The sequence below is a fragment of the Sorex araneus genome, chromosome 4 (genome assembly GCF_027595985.1).
Source record: "Sorex araneus isolate mSorAra2 chromosome 4, mSorAra2.pri, whole genome shotgun sequence".
NCBI classification, from domain to species: Eukaryota; Metazoa; Chordata; class Mammalia; order Eulipotyphla; family Soricidae; genus Sorex; species Sorex araneus.
In genome coordinates this window covers 40,053,486-40,077,480 of record NC_073305.1, presented here as the reverse complement: position 1 = coordinate 40,077,480, position 23,995 = coordinate 40,053,486, and the positions used below count along the sequence as shown (strand labels likewise).

The window sequence follows — 23,995 nt, the reverse complement described above, 5'->3', positions numbered from 1 at the left end:
ATTTTCACCTGTGTGCAGGTAAAGGTTGAAAACCACAGGATACACACGGGCTGACCAGCCTGGACAAAGAAACCAGACCTTCTCCGGGTCGGGCTTCCCGAGCCGCAACCACAGTCTTCCTGCCGCTGGAAACTCACAATGTAAGTCGGATTTCACCAAGAAAACTAAGCACGCGGGCAATAAGCTCGCTTTCCCTTGAGATTACCTTCCTGAAAATATCATTGACACTTACTCACGGAATCGCTAACCATATTTTATTGGAGAAACTAAAGGAAATGGGTGGGAACAAACAAGAGTAAAGAAAGAGAACGCAAAAGTCTCTCCCGAGCCAGCAAACTCCCAACAGGCTCCCTTCTCCTGGGGTCTAAAAGATGTCACCAGCGAAGCCACCACCCTGGAAACGGCAATCAGGGCCCCCTCCAGAGATCTAATTCAGCAGGTCTGGGAAAGTGCCCAAGAAAGTTTGAGGCTCACATGTATCTCAGACCTGCTGCTGTCTCTGAGCTGAGACCCAACACCCCCCCCTCCGCACATTGAGATTTGCTGGTCTAGTGGCTGTAAGGAGGAAGTGGTAGGGTGCAGGTCTCATGTGTGAGGCCTTGGTTTCACCCCCCAACACTGCTGGGTGGGATCCCGGTGGCTCCAGAGCACTGCTAGGGCCAAGTATTGCTGGTTGTAGCCCCCACAATTATATGTGTGACACATAAACATCTAAAGAATTAGAACTAGTTAGTTCATTGGTTAAAGGTCCTTACTAGGTGTGAGACTAGAGACAAGTTGTTGAACTTAAAATTTCTTTATATACATTAAATTTCTTTTTATAGACCTGGCCTATGTAAGGGCCATGAAATTACAGGGTTGGGACAGGACAGACGCAGAAGCTTCTCATTAACTCCCTGTGCCCCATCTGCCTGTATTGTATGGCCCATGCACAATGTCATAAAATCCAAATGACCCCTGGCAGAAAAAGGGTGCCCTCCCCTTGTTACTAAGCTATAAAACGGACATTATGATCGTATCTTAACCTCATGTGGTTGTTTTAAGGATTACTGCACGAATCCGTATGTACTCAGAGTGGTTCCTAGCACACAGTAAGTACATGAAAAGCTTTGGTTAATATTATCCTCGTTATCTGACTCTGAGATTTTTTTAAAAATGGGAAATGATAGTAGGGTAGTTGCCTTGCATGTAGCCAACCTGGGCTTGGTCCCTAGCACCCCACTTAGTCCCCTGACACCACCAGGAGTGGTCCCTGAGTGCAGAGTCAGGAGTAAGCCCTGAGCACAGCTGGGCAAGCCTCCCCCAACCCCTGCCCCCGCCAAAAAAAAAAAAGGTAAAAAAATATGTGGATAAAAGGTTAGGGAGGTGACTCAGCACTACAATGCATGCCTAACATGTGTGGGACTCTGGACTTGATCCCCAGCACCACCAAAAATTAAAGAACAACAACAACAAGAAAAAGCCCTCTCAAGGAGGGAGGAGAGACGAACTCTGTGATACAAATATTTTTCTTCTTGTGGCTAAGATAGGAGACTCCGCTCCAGAGCCTTATACATCTTTTAATTTACAGCCCTGTTGATAAGTGCCTGGCTTTATACATCATCTCACTGGGGTTGGAGGGAGCTCAAAGGGTTGGAGCACAGGGTGCATGCAAGAGGCCCTGACTCTGGCCCCAGACACCACCTCATGATCCCCCAAGCACCACTGGATCACCAAAGGGGTCCGACCAATAGTTCTGGCAGCACTGCATCATTGTGCCCAAGCACTGATCTATCATGCCCAACTGGCGAAGCATCCCTAGGGGTACGGTCTGGGGTCCCTTAGTCATTGTCCCCAAAATAAGGCAGCCATGCGTGTCACCCATTGCTGTTCTCAGGAAGCCCTGGGCAGCCTGTAAAAAGCTGTCTGACTAGGGCTGGCAGCTAAACTGGAGCAGGCTGAGCAGGGATTTTAGGATCCCCCCCTGGTGCCGTGAAATGTGGGCTGGTCCAGGCTTCCCCAGAGCAGGTGGGTGTCTTTCTGGGGGTCACTTGCAGGGTCCCACCACAGCCAGAGTTCCTAGGGGTGAGTCACTGGCGTTTGTCACACCCCCATCCCTCTACTGGCCAGCTCTGGCCCTCAGCATGGCGGGCCCCAGCTCTCTCCGGCTGCTCCCGGTCTCGCTCCTCCATCCAAGTCAACACCCGGAGCTGTCTTGCAGGTAAATATTCACCGTGCTTTGGAAACAGCAACAGTTTCTCAGAAGAGAAGCACTTCCAATAGATGCCTGGTAATAACTCGCTTGGACAACTGAAGTCATGCTCTGACATGAAAATAGATAAGCAGAGGACAGAGCTCGGAGGCTTCCACTCAGACCCCACGAACACCAGAGGACCAGTGCTCACCTGCTCTGCTTCATCCCCGCGCCTTTCCCACGGGCCGCAGAGACGGCTCCACGGGCTGAAGCATAGTCTCCGCATGCAGGACACCAGGGCTCGATCCCCAGCACCACCAGGAGTGGCCACCAAGCAGAGAGCTGGGAGTAACCCCTACTCATCGCCAGGTGTGGCCCCTAGATCAAACTAAAACAAAACCCCTCTCCCTGGACTGTGGGTGAAAGTCTCCTACCAAGCATTTCCACACAGTCTCCTCCCCTTATTGAACACCCTCCCTCCCTGCAACCCCAGATCCAAGCAGCACCCTCTGACCCGGATCACCATTGGGCGTCCAGGGGGCCGGAGGCCAGCCGCTGGACTTTCCTATCTGAAAGACTTTGAAGGTAAACACAAGCCCTCCTTTCACTGAGTGCCGGGGGTGGCGCAGGGGGGGGCAGCGGGGGGGGGGGGGAACACGACAAATCCGAAAAGTCAGCACAGAAACCAGCTTCCTACACACAGCTCATCTGCTGACTTATCAAAACTGACCCGGCCCCAAGGAGACAATGGAAACTGGGCCGGAATGCCATCAGGAAACAAAAGGAACCGCCTCATACTTGCAACATGCATGAACTTCAGAGATTCTGAGTGGAGCAATGGAAGTTGCACTCACACTAACACACAGACACACACACACACACACAGACACAGACACACACACACACACGAGCAGGGTCAAGCAAAGCTCAGTACCTGACTCAGGACGAAGGCTCCCAGCAGAACAAGGTAACTAAACGGTGTGCAAGGGGAGGGGACTGTGCAGGTGTGGAGGGGTACCAAACCCAGGGTCACTGGGTCATTCCCCAGGGGAGCGCCTGGTGCCTGGAGGCAGAGCTCCGGCAGTAAAGGAGGGAAGAAGCCCGCACCCTCACGGTCGGTTCCGACACGGGCCAAGGTCCCAGAGGGGAGGCCCAGTCCTGCATTTACCCTCTTCCCAGAGGTCCTGGGAGTCACTCTGCTGGCGAGCGGGCTTCTTCTCTGCATCCTGGCAGTCGTACTCAAAACATTCCTCCTCGCCCTCCGCGGCTCTCAGGGACATCGCTGAAGTCGCCCCCAACGCCCGTACATGACCCTAGGGGCCAGCTCTAGGCAGTGCTCCCGGCTGTCTGGCTGCAGGAGCCATGGGGGCCCCGGCCCCCGGGGGCGCTGACTGGGCCCTGGCTGGGGCCGCCGGGTGCATGCCCGGACTGGCTGGACTGGGGCTGGTGCCGACCATTGGCCCAGCATCACCCAGGAGGAGCCGGAAGCGGGTGGCTCCCCCTCCCAAGCGGGGTGGGGCCCAGAAGAAACACCTGCTGGAATGGAAATGCCCGGGCCGGGCCCTAGGGCAACCCTGCCCAGTTGCTGCCTATTCAGAAAGGGGGAGGAGGGCAGGCTGCAGCCACAAACTCGGGCAAACTCTCCGCCGCCACCTCCTCCTCCCCGCCCTCCTCCCCCGGGAAACTCCGAGCAATGGTAGCGTCCCTGAAGTTTCATAGCAACTGCACAGGCCCTACCAAAGGAGGCTTGCAGCAGAGCACCTGTCTGAAGGTGGGGCCCAGGCGTGCCAGCCCCTGAGGGGCGGGGAGGAGGGGTGGAAGCGTCCCTGTGGGCGTGCTTCAAAGCGGACACGAATCAGAGTGGCGTTCCCCCTCCTGGGAGAGGGAGCCATCCTTCTGATTTCTAGCAAACGGGGCAGGAACCTCGCAGCCACTGTTTCCTGCGCCCAGTTCAAGACACCCCAGCCTTTCTTTGGCAATGAATGGGCCTTTTTTTTTTTTTTTACTGGTTTTTCCAGGGGCAATCTACAAACCCCACTCGTTAATGTGTTCATGGAGATCCGTTCTACTAGCGAGGATAAGGTGGGGCAGAGTGGAAGCCAACTAGTGTGCAGTGTTGCCTGGCTGAAGGTCTCAGCACGGCTGTACTCCCCGGAGAATAATTCCTCTGCATGAATCAACCCTGCCTGTAACCACGCAAAGGGAAGGGCCTTCCATGGAATCCGCTGGAAGGGGCTAGAGTGCCGGCTTCTGGGAGAATCTCAGTGCATTCTGCAGGATCTGGGCCCCAGCCAGCTTCCAGCCTGCTCGGCAAAGCTTCACTGGGAGACCGAACCTGCACGTTCCCCGCGCACCCCCAGGGCTAAGCGAAAGGGAGGCTGTGAGCAGAGATTTGATCACCAAGAATTCCCTGCCAGAGTTCAGGGACTGTACTGCATTCCACATGCAAATCCTCCAGGCTGCTCCCTACTGAGGCAGCCAAGTGTGCCTACTGAATTGCATTACTCTCTTCACATTATTATTATTATTATTGTTGTTGTTGTTGTTGTTTCTTTTGGGCCTCCCTTTGCCGACCCCCTGCCAATGAGGCCTATAGTTTTATGTGAGAAGGTGATGCTTCTCAGGCCCATGGTGCAGGGGATGACCCGGGCCACTCCAGTAGTGCATGGGGGCCTTACGCGGGGTAGGGGCGAGGGGGCACACCTGGTGGTGCTCAGGGGACTTCATGGTGCCAGGTGTCGAACTGGGCCGGACACAAGAAAGGCATGTGCCTTAACTCTGTTGTATCCTTTCAGCCCTTTCAGGAATTCTTATACAAGTGTGTCCATGTGGGAATACGATGCAGCTGATAGGAAAGATGAAGTCATGAAATTTCCTTAGGAGTGGATGGTCATGGAGAGTCTCATGCTAAGTGAAATGAGTCAGAAAGAGAGGGACAGACAAAAGGACTGCACTCATTTGTGGAATATAAACTGTCCTAATGTGAGACTAATACCCAAGGATGGTAGAGACAAGAGCTAGGAAGATTGCTCCATAGTTAGAAGCCTGTCTCATGAGCTGGGGGAGAAGGCAGCTGGAATAGAGAAGGGAGCACTAAGTCAATGATGGTAAAAAAAACATGATGGCCTCTCAGTATCTGTATTGCAAACCATAATGCCCAAAAGTAGAGAGAAAGTATAGGGAAATTGTCTGCCACAGAGGCAGGGGGAAGGGTAGGGAAAATACTGGGGATACTGATGGTGAAAAACGTGCACTGGTGGAGGGATAGGTGTTCGATCATTGTATGACTGAAACTCAAACATGAAAGCTTTGTAACTGTATCCCACGGTGATTCAATAGAAAGAAAAAATTAAAAGAAAAAAACCAAGTGTGTCCATGTGGGACATAATATTTCACTTACAAATTACAGCCCAGAGATGTATGCACTGTCCATTATTACTTGGAACCCAAAAATGATTACATTTCGTGGCTCTAAAGATCTCTCATCTGTCAGAGGAAGGTTTCGCAGTCATTCTGTGGCAGGAGGAGCTCAGGCATGCACTTTGGAAACCTGCCTACGCCGTAAGTATGATGTTTTTGAAAACAGATGCTCAGGGAAACAAAGGATCTTCCTTTCATTTCAGTCCATGCTACACGAAAGGGCTTGTTCGTTCACTCAAACGGCAGCGAGCGTGAACTCCGGGGACGGGAGGAGGAGACGGAGGGAGACCCCCACGTGCAGCATTATTCATTCACCAAGGATCAGACTGACTAGTGTTCTGTGTGCGCCACAGGGCCACGGAACTTGGAGATGAAAACAAAAGCTGATTTCATGCATCTGAAAACACAGCAAGTGATTTTACTCATCACCAAGTTTGGTTAGACTGTTCAAAAATAAGGGGATTGGAGAGATCGTACAGCAGGAAGGAGGCTTGCCTTGCGCATGACCAACCCCGATTTGAAACCCCAGCACCACATACAGTTCCCTGAGCACTGCCAGGAGTGATCACTGAGCGCAGAGCCAGGAGGAAGCCCTGAGTGCTGCTGGGTTTGGTTCAAAAACCAAAACAGAAAATAAAGTGGTGGGGGGCAGAAGGGACACGTCCAGGGCTACAGTCACCAGGAGAAACTCTCGCTACATCGGCCTGTTTTGGCCAGTGTAGTACTTGAAGATGGGGATGCAGTTGTCAGGGCTAAGTGATGCCTGAGGGCTGGAGCGATAGCACAGCGGTTGGGCGTTTGCCTTCCACATGGCCGACCCAAGTTCGATCCCTCCGTCCCTCTCGGAGAGCCCGGCAAGCTACCGAGAGTATCGAGCCCGACGGCAAAGCCTGGCAAGCTACCCGTGCGTATTGGATATGCCAAAAACAGTAACAATAAGTCTCTCAATGAGAGACGTTACTGGTGCCCGCTCAAACAAATTGATGAGCAACGGGATGACAGTGACAGTGACAAGTGATGCCTGTGGGGGTGTGGGAGGCAGAGAATGTGGTGCCGGGAGTCAAGTCCAAGGCTACACAGGTATCAGTCATGAGTCCCACCCCTCTGAGCCATAATCCCAGCCCTCCTATTCATCTTTGATTTCAAATCTAAGTTAACCCAGGAGATAGCTCAAAAGCTGGAGTGTGTGGTTCCCTTACAGAGGGGGCCACTACGAGTGCCCCCAGCGTCTCTGGGTGCTCAAAAGCAAAGTTTAGGATAGCCTGAATAAATGATGCCCAAGTCTACTCGGATCACATACAATCATTAAAGACGCGACTTTCTGAGCTTAAGGCTGCCCTGGCAATTCAGAGCCCTCCGTTTCCCTGGCGTTGGCTCATCTTCAGGGCGTCTCCCACGGCTACTGGAAAGCACCCATCTTTCCCTCCCTCCCTCTGTGGGGATGTGAGGGAATTCTCCACACCCCCAGCCACATCTGCATCCATGTCAACGCTCAAAGCAGAGCCTGGTCAGAGAGCATCTCTTCTGAAGGAGTGATTTCCCCCAAAGCCTAAACAAAACATGACACTCCCCCATACCTCCAGAAGGCACAGGAATTCCTGTACCAAACAACAGAAGACACTTGGACCCAGACCTCACCCTGGAGCGTATGGCTGCAGGTGGTCCTGCCCTGCCCTCCAGGAGCTGCTGGGCCCCCAAGACTGAAGGGGCAGGGGCAGGCTCCAAAGTGACCTGGGCCCGGGTGGAGAGTGGTTTGGACAAGGTCTCAGGAAACACCGGAGGTCGGCCAGTGAGGAGGGTCCCTCGCATCACACAGGGCACATGACCTGCACACCCCTCCCCAGACCCACTCAACTCACCACCACAGACATCATCTTCCCCGTGTTCCACCCTGGGCTGCCCCAAGAGTGGCCGCAGACCACTGTGGCTACGTGTGCATAAATCCAACTTGAGTCAAAGGGAAAACAGCCCTAAGTTCAGCCTCTCTAGCACAGGCTAAAGGCTCTGTCGGCACACGTGGCTGCCGTACGGGACAGCACAGGGTACTTCACTACCCCAGGACGTTCCACAGGTCAGCCCCCCATGACACACGCCACTTCCTGTGGACAGGAGAGCCTGATCCTCCGGGCTTCTGGGCCAGGGGCTCCCCTGCAGACTGCCTCCCGCCTGAGCGCCACTCCGAGCTCTGCCCCGCGCCGCCTCTCCTCTTCAGCCTGTGCCCTCTGCTGGGCTGCTCCCTCGCCTTCCTGCTCCCCTAGCGGTGAGCTGCCCCGTGACTGAGGGTCAGTTTCCCCCAGGGTCTCACATGCCCGTGCCATTTAATGAATGATACAGGAAGTTCCTCAGACCTGGCCTCTGGGGTTGCTTTGGCTTCTGGTCAGCTCGACAGTCTAGTGCTTCAACATCTGAAGGAGGACGTCATCTTTAGTTTACCAAAGCTGCTGATCAAAATCTACAGCTGAGCTGGGGAGAGCAGCCTTGCAATTGCTGGGTCCTGGGTGTGATTCCCGGCAACACACACACACACACACACACACACACACACACACACACACACACACACAGAGTTGACCCCCCGAACAACGTGCAGGGTAGAGGGTACTAATATTCCCCTCCCTAAAGCTGAAAATCCACACATAACTGGTTCCTCAATTTTCAAGGTGGGACTTTGGCATCTGAGGGGAGCAGGCCTTTGGGGACACATATATTTGAAGATGCTCAAGAATCCTCAGGTTCCACGTCCGCAATTCCAGTCAACCCACTTACACTGTTGGTGAAATTCAGCGAATGTGGCAGCCCTGGAGAACCCGCTGAACCGGCTGTGTGTGCTAGAAACAATCCTTATATAAGGGGGGTGGGGGGGACAGCAGTTCAAATCAACCCTGTTCATGGTACCCAAATGGGCATAATATATTTTCAATTCATGTTTAGAAAGTCCCCTCGGCCACTCCTTCTCGGGGGATGCTGGGTCTGGAGCTGGAACGTCACCTCCACCTGCACTGGCTCATTCCCCAGTGAATGGAGCTGAGAGCCCGGGGCCCAGCGTCCTCAGGCTTTGGGAGACAAAGTGCAGGAGAGTCATCTCCAAACACTCGTCACGGCTTTCCAGTCAATGCTCAAGCTATGTCCGACCAAACTCCACGCACCAGGCAGGCACCTGAGCCTTGCAGGCGGGTGTATGTTTTAGAGGTCACTGCAAGCAACTAACAGAGCTCATGGGACTGTCCTTAAAATCCGGTCTGGATTTTCACAAGGGACAGAGAAGTCAGAGGATCAGGTTCTGCTGCAAGCCTCTGCCTGGGTTTCTCCATTGGCAGAGCTGGTTCCAACGAGGCCCGCTCCCGCCTCGCCACTCAAGCAGGCGAGTGCGAAAGAGGGAGAGGCGGGTGAACGATGGCCAAAGAGCCCGAGGCAAGGAACGGGAGGCCAACCTACAATGGCTGGCTCCCAGCACCCTTTGCCAGAGGGGCCCTTGCTAACGAGTACGATTAAAAAATACAATGAAAAGCACCAGTGCGGAATGCCGAACTTACAAAGCACCTTCCACTCTTCAGCCCGGCGTGGGGCAGGGTGGGTGCCTTTGTCTTCCACACGAAGATCTGGGTGGACAAAGGCTCATCGAGGCCCAAGCCAAAGGCACACGGACCCCCGAGCACAGAGTCCTGTGGAGTCTGAAACCGGCCCGAGGATCCAGGCCAGTGCTCACCCCACCCTTCTATTTCTATAACCACTACAAAAGCACACTGTTTCTTTAACTTAAGAACCGACACTTGAACTCGAGTCCTTTGCACTTGAGAAAGGTCTCCAATTCTGCAGGCACACTTCTGTGCTTTTGAGGGGCTGCCTTAAAGCACTTTAAGATCCCTCCACAGACCTAGGGAATCACTTTCCAGATCCCTTGGTCTGGCATGCTCTCCATGGACACTGGCCCTGAGTTTCAGAGACCCACTGTGGGGAAGCACCGCCCCTGCCCCCCTCAGGAGACCCCCTCAGGTCAGGAGTGGGTCTGACTTTCAAAGTCTGCCCAGTTTCAGAGGTTTTGCAACAAGCGGCGGGACCCACTCAACGTCGGTAACCGTGACCCTGTTTGACGCCAAAGTTTAAACTGTCAACACTGAGTGTTTTCATGCAAGTTCTGTGCAGGCCACTGCTTTATGGTGCTGACCACTGGCTATTTCAATTCAGGGCAACCAACCCCTCTGAGCTCTGATTATTCTGAGCTCCTGGCCCATATCCCTCTTCTGGGACTAACTATATCGCAGGGCCGGGGTTTAAGACTCTACACAGCGAACTCCGACAACACAGAGAGAAGACAGTATTCAACTCTCCTAAGCCTTAGAGATCACCTTCCCCCCCCCCCCCATTCCATTTCTTAATTCCAACTGTGAGAGGTTCCTGACTGTCCTCTATTCCCATCCGCATATATAGTACCTTCCCAGGGTAGATTTCAAGGCAAGTCAGAAAGTCTGAAACACATGATTTCGCATCTTTTTGCAAAATATCTGGCTCATCTTTTTTTTTAGTAGTATGGAAAGTTCCTGGAAATTTTCCTCATGAAGAATGCAAATGCCAGACACAGACAAAGCAATGCTGTGTGTCAACTTCTACCTGGCACCGCCAGGCAGAAGGCCAGGGCCTTGCTCAAACACTGATTTGGATGTTAAAGATGCGCGCAAAACAGAGGCAAACAGCATTTCTAGACGATCCCACTCAAGGTCAGGAGCCAGACCGTGTAGTGAAAAATCCGTAAGCAAGTGAGGATATTGCTCACATTATTTTGGATACCTCAAACATCCACCTTTTATAGGTTTCCTACCCCATATTATTTCTGGGTTTCAGTTCATTTCTTTATGCTTACTTAAAAAAATATGTAAGATGATGAAAATGCCCAACGCCCTAGCAAATTCTGTCCCAACAGCCACCTCTCCTGCATCCACGTTGACATGGAGGGTAAAGGTAAGAATTTTGCTCACCACACATTCCAACAGAACTGCAATCAATATCTATTTAGCCTGGGACAGATGAGAGGCGTCTTGATTCCTCTTCCTGTTCCGTTAGAGGAGGAGAAAGGAGGGTGCCCCGGAGCTCAAAGGTCTTAACGGAGAATCTGTGTGTAAATAAAATCCTCTGACGGGCACCCAAATTGGAACAGGCATCTGAGGGCCCATCAGCCTGGACTTGGTCAGCGGTAACCGCTGTTTGCAACGCAGGACTGTCCAAAGAGCCGGGCGGTGTGGCAACTGAGTCAGGACAGTAGGAAACCTCGCCCCAACCCCCTCCCTGCCTCACCTCTCCTTTGGATCTCTGGGTGTCCTGCCATACCCAATTCATCCACAGGCTGCGCAGAAACCAGGACCCCTCACCCCAGGGGTTCCTGAGGATGTACTTAATGATTTAAAGGTTAAGGAGGATACAAATATTGAATCCTTACTCTCTCCTGTGAAAACTAATATTATGTTACATGTCAACCATAGCTCAATTTAAAAAAAAATGTTATGGCAGGTTCCATGAGTTATAACTCACTCGGGAAACAGAAGCACCCCCGTCAATGCTCTCAGAGGCAGGGAGGGGGCTGGGATGGCTTGTCATGGATCATATATCCAAAGGGATTAAAAGGAATTCACCCCATGTGTCTCCTCAAGATCCTGGGAGCAGTTCCCACCACTCGTCATGGCTATTCAAGAAATATACTCTCTCTCATGCACACATGCGCACACACACACACACACACATACATACACACACACACACACACACACACACACACACGGCCTCTGGCGACACCGACTCCCTCTAACAGGGGGGTCAGGGGGGCTCAACAAAGAGTGTTTTTCTGTGTATTTAATCATCGCCACCTCCAGCAGGGAGAAAGGCTGCCACTGCAGACCCCTCTAGACCACTCCCCCAGCCCCCCCCAACACACATATACACTGCTTGCAACCAGGTCAAATCAGAAATCAACTGGGAAGAGATAAGGGAGTGATTCTTCGGTTTACTAGGGGAGGCCGGGTCTGGCCTGCTCCATCATTCAGGGTGATCTAATGGAGTCACCGTGAGAGTGAGGTGACACGGTGACACTGCCTGGTCAATTAAAAAGCCGTCAGTTTCCTGAGGGAGTGGGGGGGTAGGAACATGCCATCACTGGGGTGCAGACTTAGGATTCATATGCTGCTGCTGCTGTGTGTGTGTGTGTGTGTAATGGTTGGTTGAAGGCCATTTGAAAGAAGCAGTGAAATAATTAAAAAAAAAAAAACATAGTATGAGACTAACACCCAAGGACAGTATTAACAAGGAAGGCCCAGGAGGACTGGTCCATGGCTGGAAGCCTGCCTCAAGGGCCGGGGGAGAAGGCAGTTGGGAGAGAGAAGGGGCCACTGTGACAAGGATGGTTGGGCGGGACCACTCTGGCTAGGAGATGTGTGCTGAAAGTGGGTGAAGCACTGAAATAAGGGCAAGCGTGTCAGCCTCAATTAAGACCCAGCAGCGGAGGGGCCGCGGGGCCTCCCCGGTGGCCTCTGCAGAGAGCAGCTCAGGGTGCCGCTCCTGAGCCCTCCTGAGAAATGCCCGCACAAACTCCTCCAGTCTCCTCTGGAATGTGCCACACCCTCCCGGCCCACACGGAGCCAGGCACCCACAGACAGACAGACAGACAGACAGACAGACAGGCTTCTCAGTCCCTTTCAGGGCCTCCCCACCCCCTCTCTGGAGGTGACAACGTTCGCTTGAATGGCTGCGGGGGCCCAGCTGCATTGGCACCCTTCCCGGCTTCCCTCAGAGCCCCCCAGGTCGGGTCTGTGAGGGAAGGATCGACGCGTCCAGGCCCCCACTGCTGACCACTGGCTGGGCAGAGAAGCCGCTCCTGAGGGCACTATCACAGCACAGGGGATGGGGTACGTGCAGCCTCCTGCATGCATACGCAGGCACACGCGCACGCACGCGCACACACACACACACACACACGCATGCATGCATCTGTACCCCACTCACGCTTTACCCCCGAGAGCAGTCAATCCGCTGCGAGTGGCAACTTTACAATCTGGACCTAGCACCACCGTCGTCCATCACCAGACACCCCGCAGAGGAGGAGCTCGTCCCTGGGCACAGCCCTGCCCACCTGTCTTTGAAACTCTCTGTGCCACGCCTGGCTGCCGACAGGGTTGCTTCCACAGCCCCCGGCCCCCTCCTCTGCTCCTCTCCCGGATACCCCACCCCCTCTCCCGGCGGGAGACGATGCCCCGACACCCCCCCTCCCTGCTCTCTTCAGCAGGGGCCATAATTACCGTCCGAGCACTCTTCATAGTACCAGTCTAGCTCATAGTAATCCGCCTCGATGAATTTCTGCATAGTCAGTTTCCTTGCGGAGGGGGAAGAATGGACTTCACGGCGCCATCGACATCAAGTGAAACGCTGCCCTGCCTCCCTGCCCGTCCACGACACGGGACACAGGAGCACCCCGAAATAAGCCCCAGCGAGGCTGGGCATTTTTGAGGCCAGTCTGGAGCCCAAATAGAACAGGGGCCCGTGGAAAGAAAAATCCTCAGGGCGGGGTGGGGTGGGGGTGGGGGGGAAAGGGGAAGGCGGCGCGGATGCCAGGGGGGAGGGAAGCAGTTGGCAGGGCTCACAGAGACCCCAGTCGCCCTGGCTGATAGAGCGGGAGGACAGCAGCTCTGAATGGGAGTAGCCAGAACCGTCCTATCCAGGCGCACCGAGGGTGACGTCAGGGACACACACCACCAGCCGGAGGTCTCGCCTGAGCCTGCCTCCCGCTCCCTGCTCATCTTTCAATCTCACAGTTGCCATAGAAACTGGCTGGCTCTGAGAACTGATGCGGAGATGGAGGAAATGTCTTCCAAGGATGTTGGCAGCGGGGCTGAGAGGTGACACGCAGGGAGAAAGGGAGGCACTGGCGAGTCTGGGCACCCCCACAATAACCCCCCCAGACAGCACCCCCCCCCGCCACACGACATAAAGTCAAGTTTATATGCTCAATCCTGGGCCATGGCAGAGTCTGCGCGTCACCAACGTCACCTCTGAACACCTGCACCCATTAGCATCGCTTTTCTCCCCTCGGCTGGATTTAAAACGCCTTTTCTTAACATGTGTGACCCCACCCCCACCCCCCTAAAGCAAACAGACTTACTTAAAAAAAAAAAAAAAGAGAGAAATGCTTTCACGTAGTCACAGAGCCGTTGTCATGCCTTGGCTTGAGTCTGAGGGGAAACAGGGAGACAGACAGGCACACAAAGGGAGTCGTATGACCTAGGATGAGGCCTGAGCAGTACCATCCACTCTTCATGGGTGGCGACACAGGCCATCCAAGCAGGAAACAGCCACGAAAGGAAGCATGGGGGCTTTGAAGCTGTCTTAGATACATGCACCTATAATCTGGATGTTCTTTTTTTTTTTTTTTTAACTCTTCAAACACTGACTCGCTGTTAGTGCTACATAATTAATTCATGCTAAATCTGGCGGGTTTGAAAGAGGCCAGAGACTTCCTGTAGGTTAGACCCCCCCCCCCCCTTTCCTGGATAGTGCTGGGCTCTGGGCCTCAGCTACTGAGCGCTCAGACGATTCTTTCCTGCGGGGCTTCCCAGGCATTTAGCACAGGTTAGCAGAGTCCCTGGCGTTGCCTCCCCACAACATACCTGCCAACTCCCCTCTCCCTCCCCACAAAAGCGACATCCAAAAGTGTCTCCAGGCCTGTGCATGGGAAAAGCTTCAGTGGGCTGAAAAGCACTACCCTCAGCGTAAAGGAGCTGCGAAGCCTCACAGACCTGTTGGACAAGTGCAAGCACTACTGCTGGCATTTGCACCGGCCCCGTGGCCTGGTTCCCTTCACCTCATGATTGTCTCATCTGCAAATAAGGAACAGTGGAAGGTCTCTTTACTGCACCTCGGAGGGCCAACCTGAAAAAAACCATTTCCTTTATTCTTCAAAAGACCTCTGATGCCTCAGTTAATACGCTTCAGAGTAAAGAGGCTCTGCTAGACCAGGCCCTCCCCGGCTGACTGTGCGTGGCAATCACACACAGCTCTTAATGCTCACCCACAGGCTCAAGATGCTGCACTTGGAAGCCGGGTCGATAGTATAGCACAGCAGGTAAGGTGCTTGCCTTGCACGCAGCCAACCCCGGTTAGAGCCCCAGGACCCCATATGGTCCTTCTAGAACCCGGGAGTAATTCCTGAATGTAGAGCCAGGAGTGACCAAAAAAACCAACCAAACAAAAGGGACACCATTCCTTTAATTTCCATTTGATGCCATGCTACCACTGGTTGCCAGACTACACTTTCAAGATCAAGGTTCTTCCACAGGCTGGACAGGTGAAGAAGGGAGGGAAGGAGGACAGGGGTTAGATACGTGGAGTGTGTGTGGGTTCCAGTCAGGGTGACTGAACACATATCCAGGGGTGAATGAACACATACTCATACCAACACGTCAAATCTTGGACAGAATTCGATGCTATGTCCACCCTTCTAAATGACAGGAAGTCAAAGATCCACGTGGAGTATTGAAGATCCCCTCCCCTGTCCCCAAAGCTGGCTTCCTGTCCCCTAACTGTGCTCTAGACCTGTGCCTGCTCCCTAGGGCCCTTGCCTGGCTCTTTCACAGCCCAGCTTCCGTGGCCACCAGAGAAGCTACCTGCAGGCTTCCCACCTGCCAGCAGGTGCAAGGACAGACCCCACCCCCTGCTGCAGTGTAAGAATGGAGGCAACCTCCAACTGCAATGCAAGAATGAACCCCATCCCTAGGGCAATGCAAGAATGGAGCCCACCCTACTACTGTAATATGCTGTCCTGCCTCTGTAGCACGCAAGTCATGGGACAGCAAGTCTGAGAAAGGGAAAAGAAAGTGAAAGGCAGTTGGTGATGAATTTTGGCTCCAGTGGTAAACAGTCTGTAATGAATTTTGGCTCAGATTAAAAGCAAGCTTCCGGGAAAGTTCAGAAAATACGGGGGCAAGGGAAAAGTACTGCATCTGGCCACACTGTCCTTGGCTGTCCCCCATCCCTGTGACCCACAGCCTGCCCTTCTTCCTACCCAACCCAACTCCAAGTAGAAGTTCTTTTCCCTACTTACTTTGAAAATTTTAAATTCACCTTACTATACTTTTTATTTCCAAGCAGTGCTCAGGGGTCTGGGAGGCACTCTTGGCAATAGTCCATTGGGTGGTTCAATGCTAGGGCTCAAGGATGCAAAGTGGCTCAGGGCCTGTAGTACCCTGAGCCACCAGGGTCACCCCTGTGAGGCTCAGAGCCTCTGGGATCATACCTGCCAGTATGCCCTGGGGATCATGTGGCACTGAGGCTTGACCTCAGGTCCCCAGCACAGGTACCCCTGACTAGTGAATTATCCCCTGGGCCGGTTCTCACTTACTTAATCTCTGCCCTACATGATAAATGTTCTATGACATCTGTTTAAAAGTGAGCAATCCTTTTAATTCCTGTTACAATGGATTCTGAATAACATTACCTAAATATTTCTTCACCTTTGATTGAACATTGTTCCCAGGTAACGATGACTATAGGCCTCAAAAAACAACCAACCAACCAAAATCCCCCACAACCAATGAACAGTTAACAGATGCCTCAAATATCAGCATGCTCAACAGGGCCAAGTCAATGTTGGTCACAGAGGAATTCATCTGTGGATTTGAAAATGAGGGAAGAAAGGAACAGGATTTGCAAACTTTGCAAATATTGCAGAAAGATAAGGAAATAAATCCCCTAGTAACATAAGTATTTGCACGTTTATCTTACAGTGCTCTGAATGTAAGTATTTTATGCATATTACATCACCAGGAACAAATGGAAAATAATGAATATATGGGCAGACAATGGATGGCTGGATAAAAAGATGGATGGATCGAGGGTAAAGGACTGAAAAAGAATGAATGACAGGACACATTTCATTTAGTGGTTCAGAGCCAGGCTTTTGGAGTCCAATGGCCTGAGGTCTGGTCAGGACTCCTCATTAGCCTTCTCACTGACTCCTCACTGACCTTCTTAGACACCTGTGTCTTATCTTCTAAATGGCTGATTAAGATACCTGCCACATAGACAGGGCAAGTCTTTACTGATTGATACAGGGCCGAGCACTTAGCACAGTTCCCGGGGACAAAGTTGGGTTTGTAATAAATGTTGGTTACAACCATCTCATCACTTTAGTTCTGTGAAAGAAAAAAAAAAAGCCAGTATGAACAATTAGGAAGAGTGCTGTTTTTCTAAGCAATAATTAGGGAAATGAGGTAGAAATGCCATTCATCAGCTTTTCCCAGCATTGTGGATTGAAAGGCAGCGAGATCACAGGCCGAGAAGCAGGGGGAGCCTAGGGGGAAGGGAACATCTCTGAAGAGTAAAGCCCTCCCGAACACCACTGACATCAAGTCCAAAGACGGCGCATAACCCAGAGATTCTTTGGAGAAAATGGGGAAGAAAGAAAAAGAAAGGGTGTAAATCAATACCAAGGAACAGCATCACTTATGGGTGACTTTCAAACCAACATTGACACCAAAATTCCCATTTTATAGGCTCATTTCTGTAACCACTGGACTCCGGCCTGCAGGGAAGGCTCTGGAATTCAAATCCAGTGTCCCCGCCTTAAACTCTACTCTGTCCTCTAATTCCTCAGCCTCTCCCGAGTGTCGCCACCCTGCCTGGGTCCAGACTTCCTGCAGCTGCACAAACAAGGTCCTTGCGGGAGAGTCAGGGACAGGGAAAGGTCCCCAAGCAGCCTCACTGAAGCCCCGCTGCCATCCCTCTGTCCTGTGCCATTTAGGATATGCTTTGGGGACCAAATAGCTGATTCACCCTTGGGATCCTCATTACCTGATTCTGCCCACTCATTGTGCCCATGATGGAAAGTGGCTCAGAAAGTTTAAGTTGCATCCAGGATGAACCAGCCTCTGGATATAGTGTCCACCAAAGCTTTGTTCATAACATCAGTAATTAAGAGAATATCCAAGAATGACTTACAAATGAAATTTGGCAGGAAAATAAAATGAGGGCTGTAAGGGAGACTGAAAAAAAAAAAGGAAATCCCACTGGGCATGGGGAGCTAGCTCAAAAGGCTGGAGTACATGCTGGCATGCAAGATGCCCCAGGGTGGAATCCCCAGAGCTTCCTAGATGGCCCTGCTGACCCCCAGGGTAGCACTGGGCTGAGTATAACTGGGCATGTCCACAGATCTAGGAGCACTGCTTGGGACACTCAAAACAAAACAAAGAGGTGTGGGGGGACCACATTGGCAGTGCCCAGAGGAATATATAATTCTAAGAACAAAAATTAAAATGATCTAGAAAGTAAAAGCTAAATTGAACACAACAACGTGACTCTGTGGAATTGGCAAGAAATACTAGTCAAGAAAGTGGCCCAAAGGGCTGCCCCTGGACCCATCACCAGCATGTCAAGGTCTGATGCTCAGGTCTGGGTTACAAGTTAAGGGGGCTCCTTGGAGCAAGGCTCATCCCATGCCATCACTGTCACTGTCACTGTCTTTCCGTTGTTTGTTGATTTACTTGAGCGGGCAACAGTAATGTCTCTATTCCTCTCAGCCCTGAAATTTTAGCAGCCTCTCCTTACTCGTATTTCCAATGACTGGAGGCTCTTTCAGGGTCAGGGGAATGAGACCTATTGTTACTGTTTTGGCATATCGAATATGCCACAGATAGCTTGCCAGGCTCTGCCCATGTGGGCGGGATACTCTCGGTAGCTTGCTGGGTTCTCCAAGAGGGGTGTGTGTGTGTGTGTGTGTGTGTGTGTGTGTGTGTGTGTGTGTGTGTGTGTATCCCATGCCATGGAACAGGAAAAATCAAAACTGGCCAGCAACATCTGGCTGCAGGAATGCCCAGAGCACTGTAAAGTTTTGGGGTTGAAGTGCTAAGGCAGAGAAACAGGCTAAGAGGTGGACCACGCTATGACCATCTGAACAAGGACAGAGAATACAGTTTACCAAAGTTAGAGGGAACAAGCCACTATGAATACCAATGACTCGCAAACAGAAAAGGGGCAACCGAGTGAACAAAGCAACTGATCTGTAAGGAATGAGGAATATAATAGGAATAAATGTTTTATCTATTTTAAGGCACAGGGGAGGGTGGGTGTGCATGACTGTTCTGTTTCTGCCACTAACGCCTTTTATAAAACAGAGTATGAACAGTTTTCCAAGTCAGGTGGCTCTGAATAGGCCACTGGATAGGTAATGATGAGGCAGGTCAAGAACAGGAAGGTCTGATGGTGGCCACGAACGATGCCCAGGTCTGAGGAGGAGTAAATTCTGCTCTGTTGTGAGCAAGAGCACGTAACAGGGCCAGAGAGAGCTCAACAGATGCACGCATGAGGCCCGGGGGCTACCCTGGAGTCCCCTGGAACACTGCCCCAAGCAACCTCCTGAGTAGTACCAGAAGCGGTCCCCAAACCAAATTAAATACACTTGGGGTCAAGTTCAAGTACTTTAAAAAATTTAATCAAACTTCTAAGTTTCCTCTTAGTTGTCAAGTGAGCATATGAATGGGCCTATAGCACTGTAGCACTGTCCTCCTGTTGTTCATCTATTTGCTCAAGCGGGCACCAGTAACGTCTCCATTGTGAGGCTTGTTACTGTTTTAGGCATATCCAATACACCGTGGGTAGCTTGCTAGTCTCTGCCGTGCGGGCGAGATACTCTTGGTAGCTTTCCGGGCTCTCTGAGAGGGACGGAGTAATCGAACCCAGGTTGGCCCTGCGCAAGGCAAACGCCCTACCTGCCGTGCTATCGCTCTAGTCCTTATATATATATGAATGGGTCTATATATAATTTTATACATGTGCTGTATTAGACATAATGCAATCAAAACAATAACCACTTCAGATGATTAAATGACTAATAACGCAGTGATGAGTTTGACACCCAAGAGTCTCAGACCTCACAGATCTTGCGTTGGGGTATCTGTGTCACCTTCCCTGCGACCCCCTACAGGTGATGGGCACAGGCCCAGCCCTGGCCCCTGCCTCAGTCAACTGAACAAGCAGGTGCAGATCAGTACAGGAAAGTTCCTGCGCTTCTCTGTCCTGCTCTGAAGCAGAACCATTCAGGAGTCCCGAACCCTCGGGAACCAGCTCCCAGCTTCCAGACCGCCCCCCTCAGGAACCTCGGCCGGCCTGCTAGGTGCCACCCCAGCGCAGCCAGGACCCAAAGTCGGAAAGGGAGATGCCCCAAGGAGGGCTTCCCAACCCTCCACCCCCGAGGGGCCGTGACATAGGGCCCTGAGAGCAGGTCTTCCTGCCACTTGCCACAGAGAATTAATGAGCAGGAGGCTTCTGCGGTCTCTCCCGGATTGTTTTTTCTTTTTTCTTTTTTTAAGCATTCCCCCTGCCAGTCACCGAGCTCCTGTGGCAGAAGGCAGGCTGCGAAGGAACAGCTTGCTGTCAGCTAACCCCCTCCCCCCTCCCAGCCAGCTCCACCTCGTTTCAGGCGCAGGAAAAGTGGGTACCCACCTCACCTCCAGGGAGGAGGTGGAGACAGACAGAACAAAGGCTGGCTTTTGGGGAACACATCCGGAAGCGGGCAGGCAGCAGAAATCAGGGGCCTGGCCTTGAGTTGGTCCTTAGCCCAGTCACTCATGCATAGAAGGATGCAGGGTCCAGGCATCCCGTCATCATTTCAGCCCTGGGGCCAAGAGGAGGGCAAAGATGGCACAGGCTTCCAGACCCTGACCACTGAGCTTCCCATTCCACTCCCACCATGACCCCGCACCACTGCGGCTGGAGCCCATCACCCAGGGGGATAGGTGGCGAGCAAGCTGAGCTGTCACGGCTGTCCCCACCGAGGCTGTTCCCGCTTTGTTCAACACGCGGGATTAACGGGACGAGCAAATCGGTCAGTCTGTACAGAGCTGCCTGCCAAGCGGTTCCTGCTCTCCGGAGGAGAGAGACTCAACAGAGCTCCGGTTTGATGAGCCACAATGAAAGGTGGCAGGCGACAAAGTAAAGCCACAGGCCTTGCGGGTCAGATCTGCCTCTTTGGATGATCTGACCACTGGTGGTTGCCCGGCTCACCAGACTCTGTGCCGAGGGCTCCAGGGGAGCAGGGCAGACTGGCATGCAGCTACATGTCACCAGCTCCTAGAGACGGCCTCCACTATAATCCCTAGTTTAGCTTTCCTCCGTTCAGCTCCTCACAGCACACATCATGCCTGGGTGGGAACAGATTCTTCGATACTCTATGCATGTGCACACACACACACACACACACACACACACACACACACACACACACACACACACACACCCTCGCACCCGTGCATGCACACATATACACAAGCACACACATATACACACGCATGCGTGCATACACATGTGTTCACACACCCACACACATACACATAACCCTTCCCCCCACCCCCGTCTCACACACACACACACACACACACACTACATTTTCTCTTAGATGACCATCTCACAAAACTATTGGTTGGGTCAGAGACCTAGTACATTGGGTAGGGACTCTGCCTTGCATGAGGTTCCATTCTTGGTGCTCCATACGGTCCCCTGGGCACTGCAAGGAGTGATCCCAGGACACAGAGCCAGGAATGAGCCTTGAGCACTGCCAGGTGTGACATAAAAACTGAAAACACAAAAACAGTACTCTTGACCTCCCTCTTCAGAAAGACTGTGCTGTGTTTATTTAGTCATTTAAATGGCACAGGCTCAGTATATACTATGAGGGCTCTGTTTTCGGTAGGATTTTAATTAGATGAAAGCAATCTTTGGAAGGTAACAGTGAATAAAACGGCCACTATAATCTATACTGGGGTTTTACTGTTTGTTTTGCCTTTACCAAGGAAGAGTAGAGGAAAACTTGTCGTTTAAATTAAAAATGTGTCATTTGTATTTTCTCTTGTTGAAGAAATACTTTTTTTTTTCACTTTTTGTTTGGAGGCAGGGTGAGGTTTGGGGCCATATTTGGCAATTCTCAGGGCTTACTCCTGACTCTTAGGGGTCACTCCTGACAATGGAGTGGGGGTGCGGGGCTTGGAATTCAAGGAATTGAACTGGAGTCTTTAATCCCAGTACTATTTCTCTGGTCCAGAAGAAGCATGTCTTAAGTGCCTATTTAATGTCAGGCACCAGGCTCAGGACGTTGGCCCATTTAAATATGAGGCAACTACAAGCTCTGCACTTGTGACATTTATTCAATAAATATGCATTTCTTTATTTTTTATCAATTTCAATCTTTTAGAAGTTTTGGCTTTCACGTCTCCAGGTTTTAATGAGAAAGTTCTGTCACTGTATCACTGTCACTGTTGTCAGTGACAACTGTCCCATTGTTCATCAATTTGCCCAAGTGGGCACCAGTAACGTCTCCATTGTGAGACTTGTTGTTACTGTTTTTGGCATATCGAATACGCCACAGGGAGCTTGCCAGGCTCTGCCGTGGGGGCGGGATACTCTCGGTAGCTTGCCTGGCTCTCCGAGAGGGATGAAGGAATCAAACCCGGGTCGGCCGCATGCAAGGCAAACACCCTACCTGCTGTGCTATGGCTCCAGGTCCCAATACGAAATACCCGAAAGCTAGTTAGCCACATTCACCTGGCGCCTTTCAACAGAAGACCAGATTCCTTACTTCAGCCTTGGGACAGGAGAGGCCCCGAGTAAGGAAGGGGTTCAGGTGATCGGCACACAGAACTGCCAATCACAGTAAAGTTCGAGGTGATACAAAACATGCTTAGAGACTTAAGTGAAGAATTAAAATAAACATTATCCCTACAATTGTCACCTGAAAAACAATTTAATAGCACCATCATTTAAAAAGGCAAAGTACAAATTTTAAAGCCAAGTAAAGGGTTGGCTTTGGCTCAGTGGTACAGCATTTGTTTTGTCTTGCCTGGGTGAGGCTCCGAGTTTAATCCCTGGCACAAAATAAAAAAATAAATAAAAAGCCCTGCCAAAGTGAAAATGTCACTAAACAAACAAGATATAATAAAAAGTTCATCACGGAGCTTTAAGGATAGAGAGTGAAGAATTCTCCAGTCCTGTTACAGAGAATCACAGAAAATGTTTATGTCAAGTTCGGGAAAGAGGAACTGCATTGCAAAGAGATTCTACGAGTTGCCCATGGTCACATGTCTAACTCAGAAGGGAATAAGATAAGACCTCTACTGGGGTTCTACTCCTTTGCTTCCCCAGGAAACCAGGTACCATTAGAAGCTGACTAGCCCTCATCTGATCCCACCCCCTCTCGCCCCCCCACCGCCCAGCCAAGAATGAGCAGTCTCTCTCAATTCTAATGGAACTTCTACAGACATCAGGCTGTACCTCTCTCTCTCATGAAGCTGCCCCTGGCAAAAAGTCTAAGTTGCGGGGCCTGTGCCACAGTACAGCAGGTAGGGGACTTGCCTTGCATGAGGTCTTCCCAAATTTGGTCCCTGGTATGGCCTATGGTTCCCCGAACCTGCTAGAAGTGAGCCCTGAGCACAGAGCCAGGAGTAAGCCCTGTATGATGCCGGGTGTGCTCCCCTATGCCCGCTGCCAAAAAAAAAAAAAAAAAAGTTGCAGTCAGCTTCTTGATAACACTTTGAATCAAAATAATCTGAAAAAAAAAAAAGCCACCTAATTAAAAAATGGGCAGAAGATATGAATAGGCATTTCTCCAAAGAGGACAACCAGATGGCCAATAGGCACAGATGCTTATCATCACCGATTATTGGGGGAGCCACGCCAAAACCATAGTGCTGGTGAAAAAAACATCGTGGCAACCATGTTGGAAATCACTATAGCTGAATATAAGGGCTGGTGGCATAGTTCTGGAGGGAAAGCACTTGGCTTGCATGCAGCTGGCCCTCGTCTGAATTTCTGGTGCTATGTATGGCCCCTAAGCAATTCGAAGGGTTATTTTTCATTATAGAACCAGGAATAGCCCCTAACCACTAATGGGGGTGGCCCCAAAACAAAAACAAAAAAGAAGCTAAACAGAAAGCCACCACATGATCCAGTAATTCCACTTCTGAGTATCTACCTCCAGAACATGAAGACATAAACACAAAAAGTGATCTCTATTCCATTGTTTTTTTGCAGCATTATTTACAACTAATAAGATACGGAAGCAACTGTAGTACATCAAAAGATGATGGATAAAGGATATCTAGTATATACACAATAGAATACTATTCCACTATTAAAAAATGAGAATTTGACATTTGCAATAAAATACCAAGAACTCAAGAGACCATGAGAAGCAAACCAAGTCAGAAAGCAAATGACTGGTTTTGAATGATTTTACCCATATTTGTAATGTATGGCAAAAAAATTAATAAAAGAACAAAAAAATTTAAAAGAATAAACTGAAGGATACAGACCATGGAACTAAGGTTACATAGGGGAAGAGGAAAGAAGATGGAAGAAAGGATTCAGGGCTGTAAGAAGGAG

General features: G+C 51.2%; 1 protein-coding gene across 6 annotated transcripts in view; it reads right to left on the bottom strand.

The window, feature by feature from the left end:
* The window catches only part of TRAK1 (trafficking kinesin protein 1), a 123,801-nt gene that overhangs the window by 55,266 nt on the left and 44,540 nt on the right, over positions 1 to 23,995 (bottom strand). For 2 of the 6 annotated variants that reach the window (XM_012934070.2, XM_055137256.1), the window contains exon 1: positions 12,874 to 13,093. The exons of 3 other annotated variants lie outside the window; for them this stretch is intronic. In XM_012934070.2, the coding sequence (XP_012789524.2) occupies positions 12,874 to 12,937 (64 nt within the window). In that variant the 5' untranslated portion in view covers positions 12,938 to 13,093. Of the gene's footprint in view, positions 1 to 12,873; positions 13,099 to 23,995 lie in introns of those variants that run through there. One more of the 6 variants, XM_055137254.1, reaches the window with a different exon arrangement.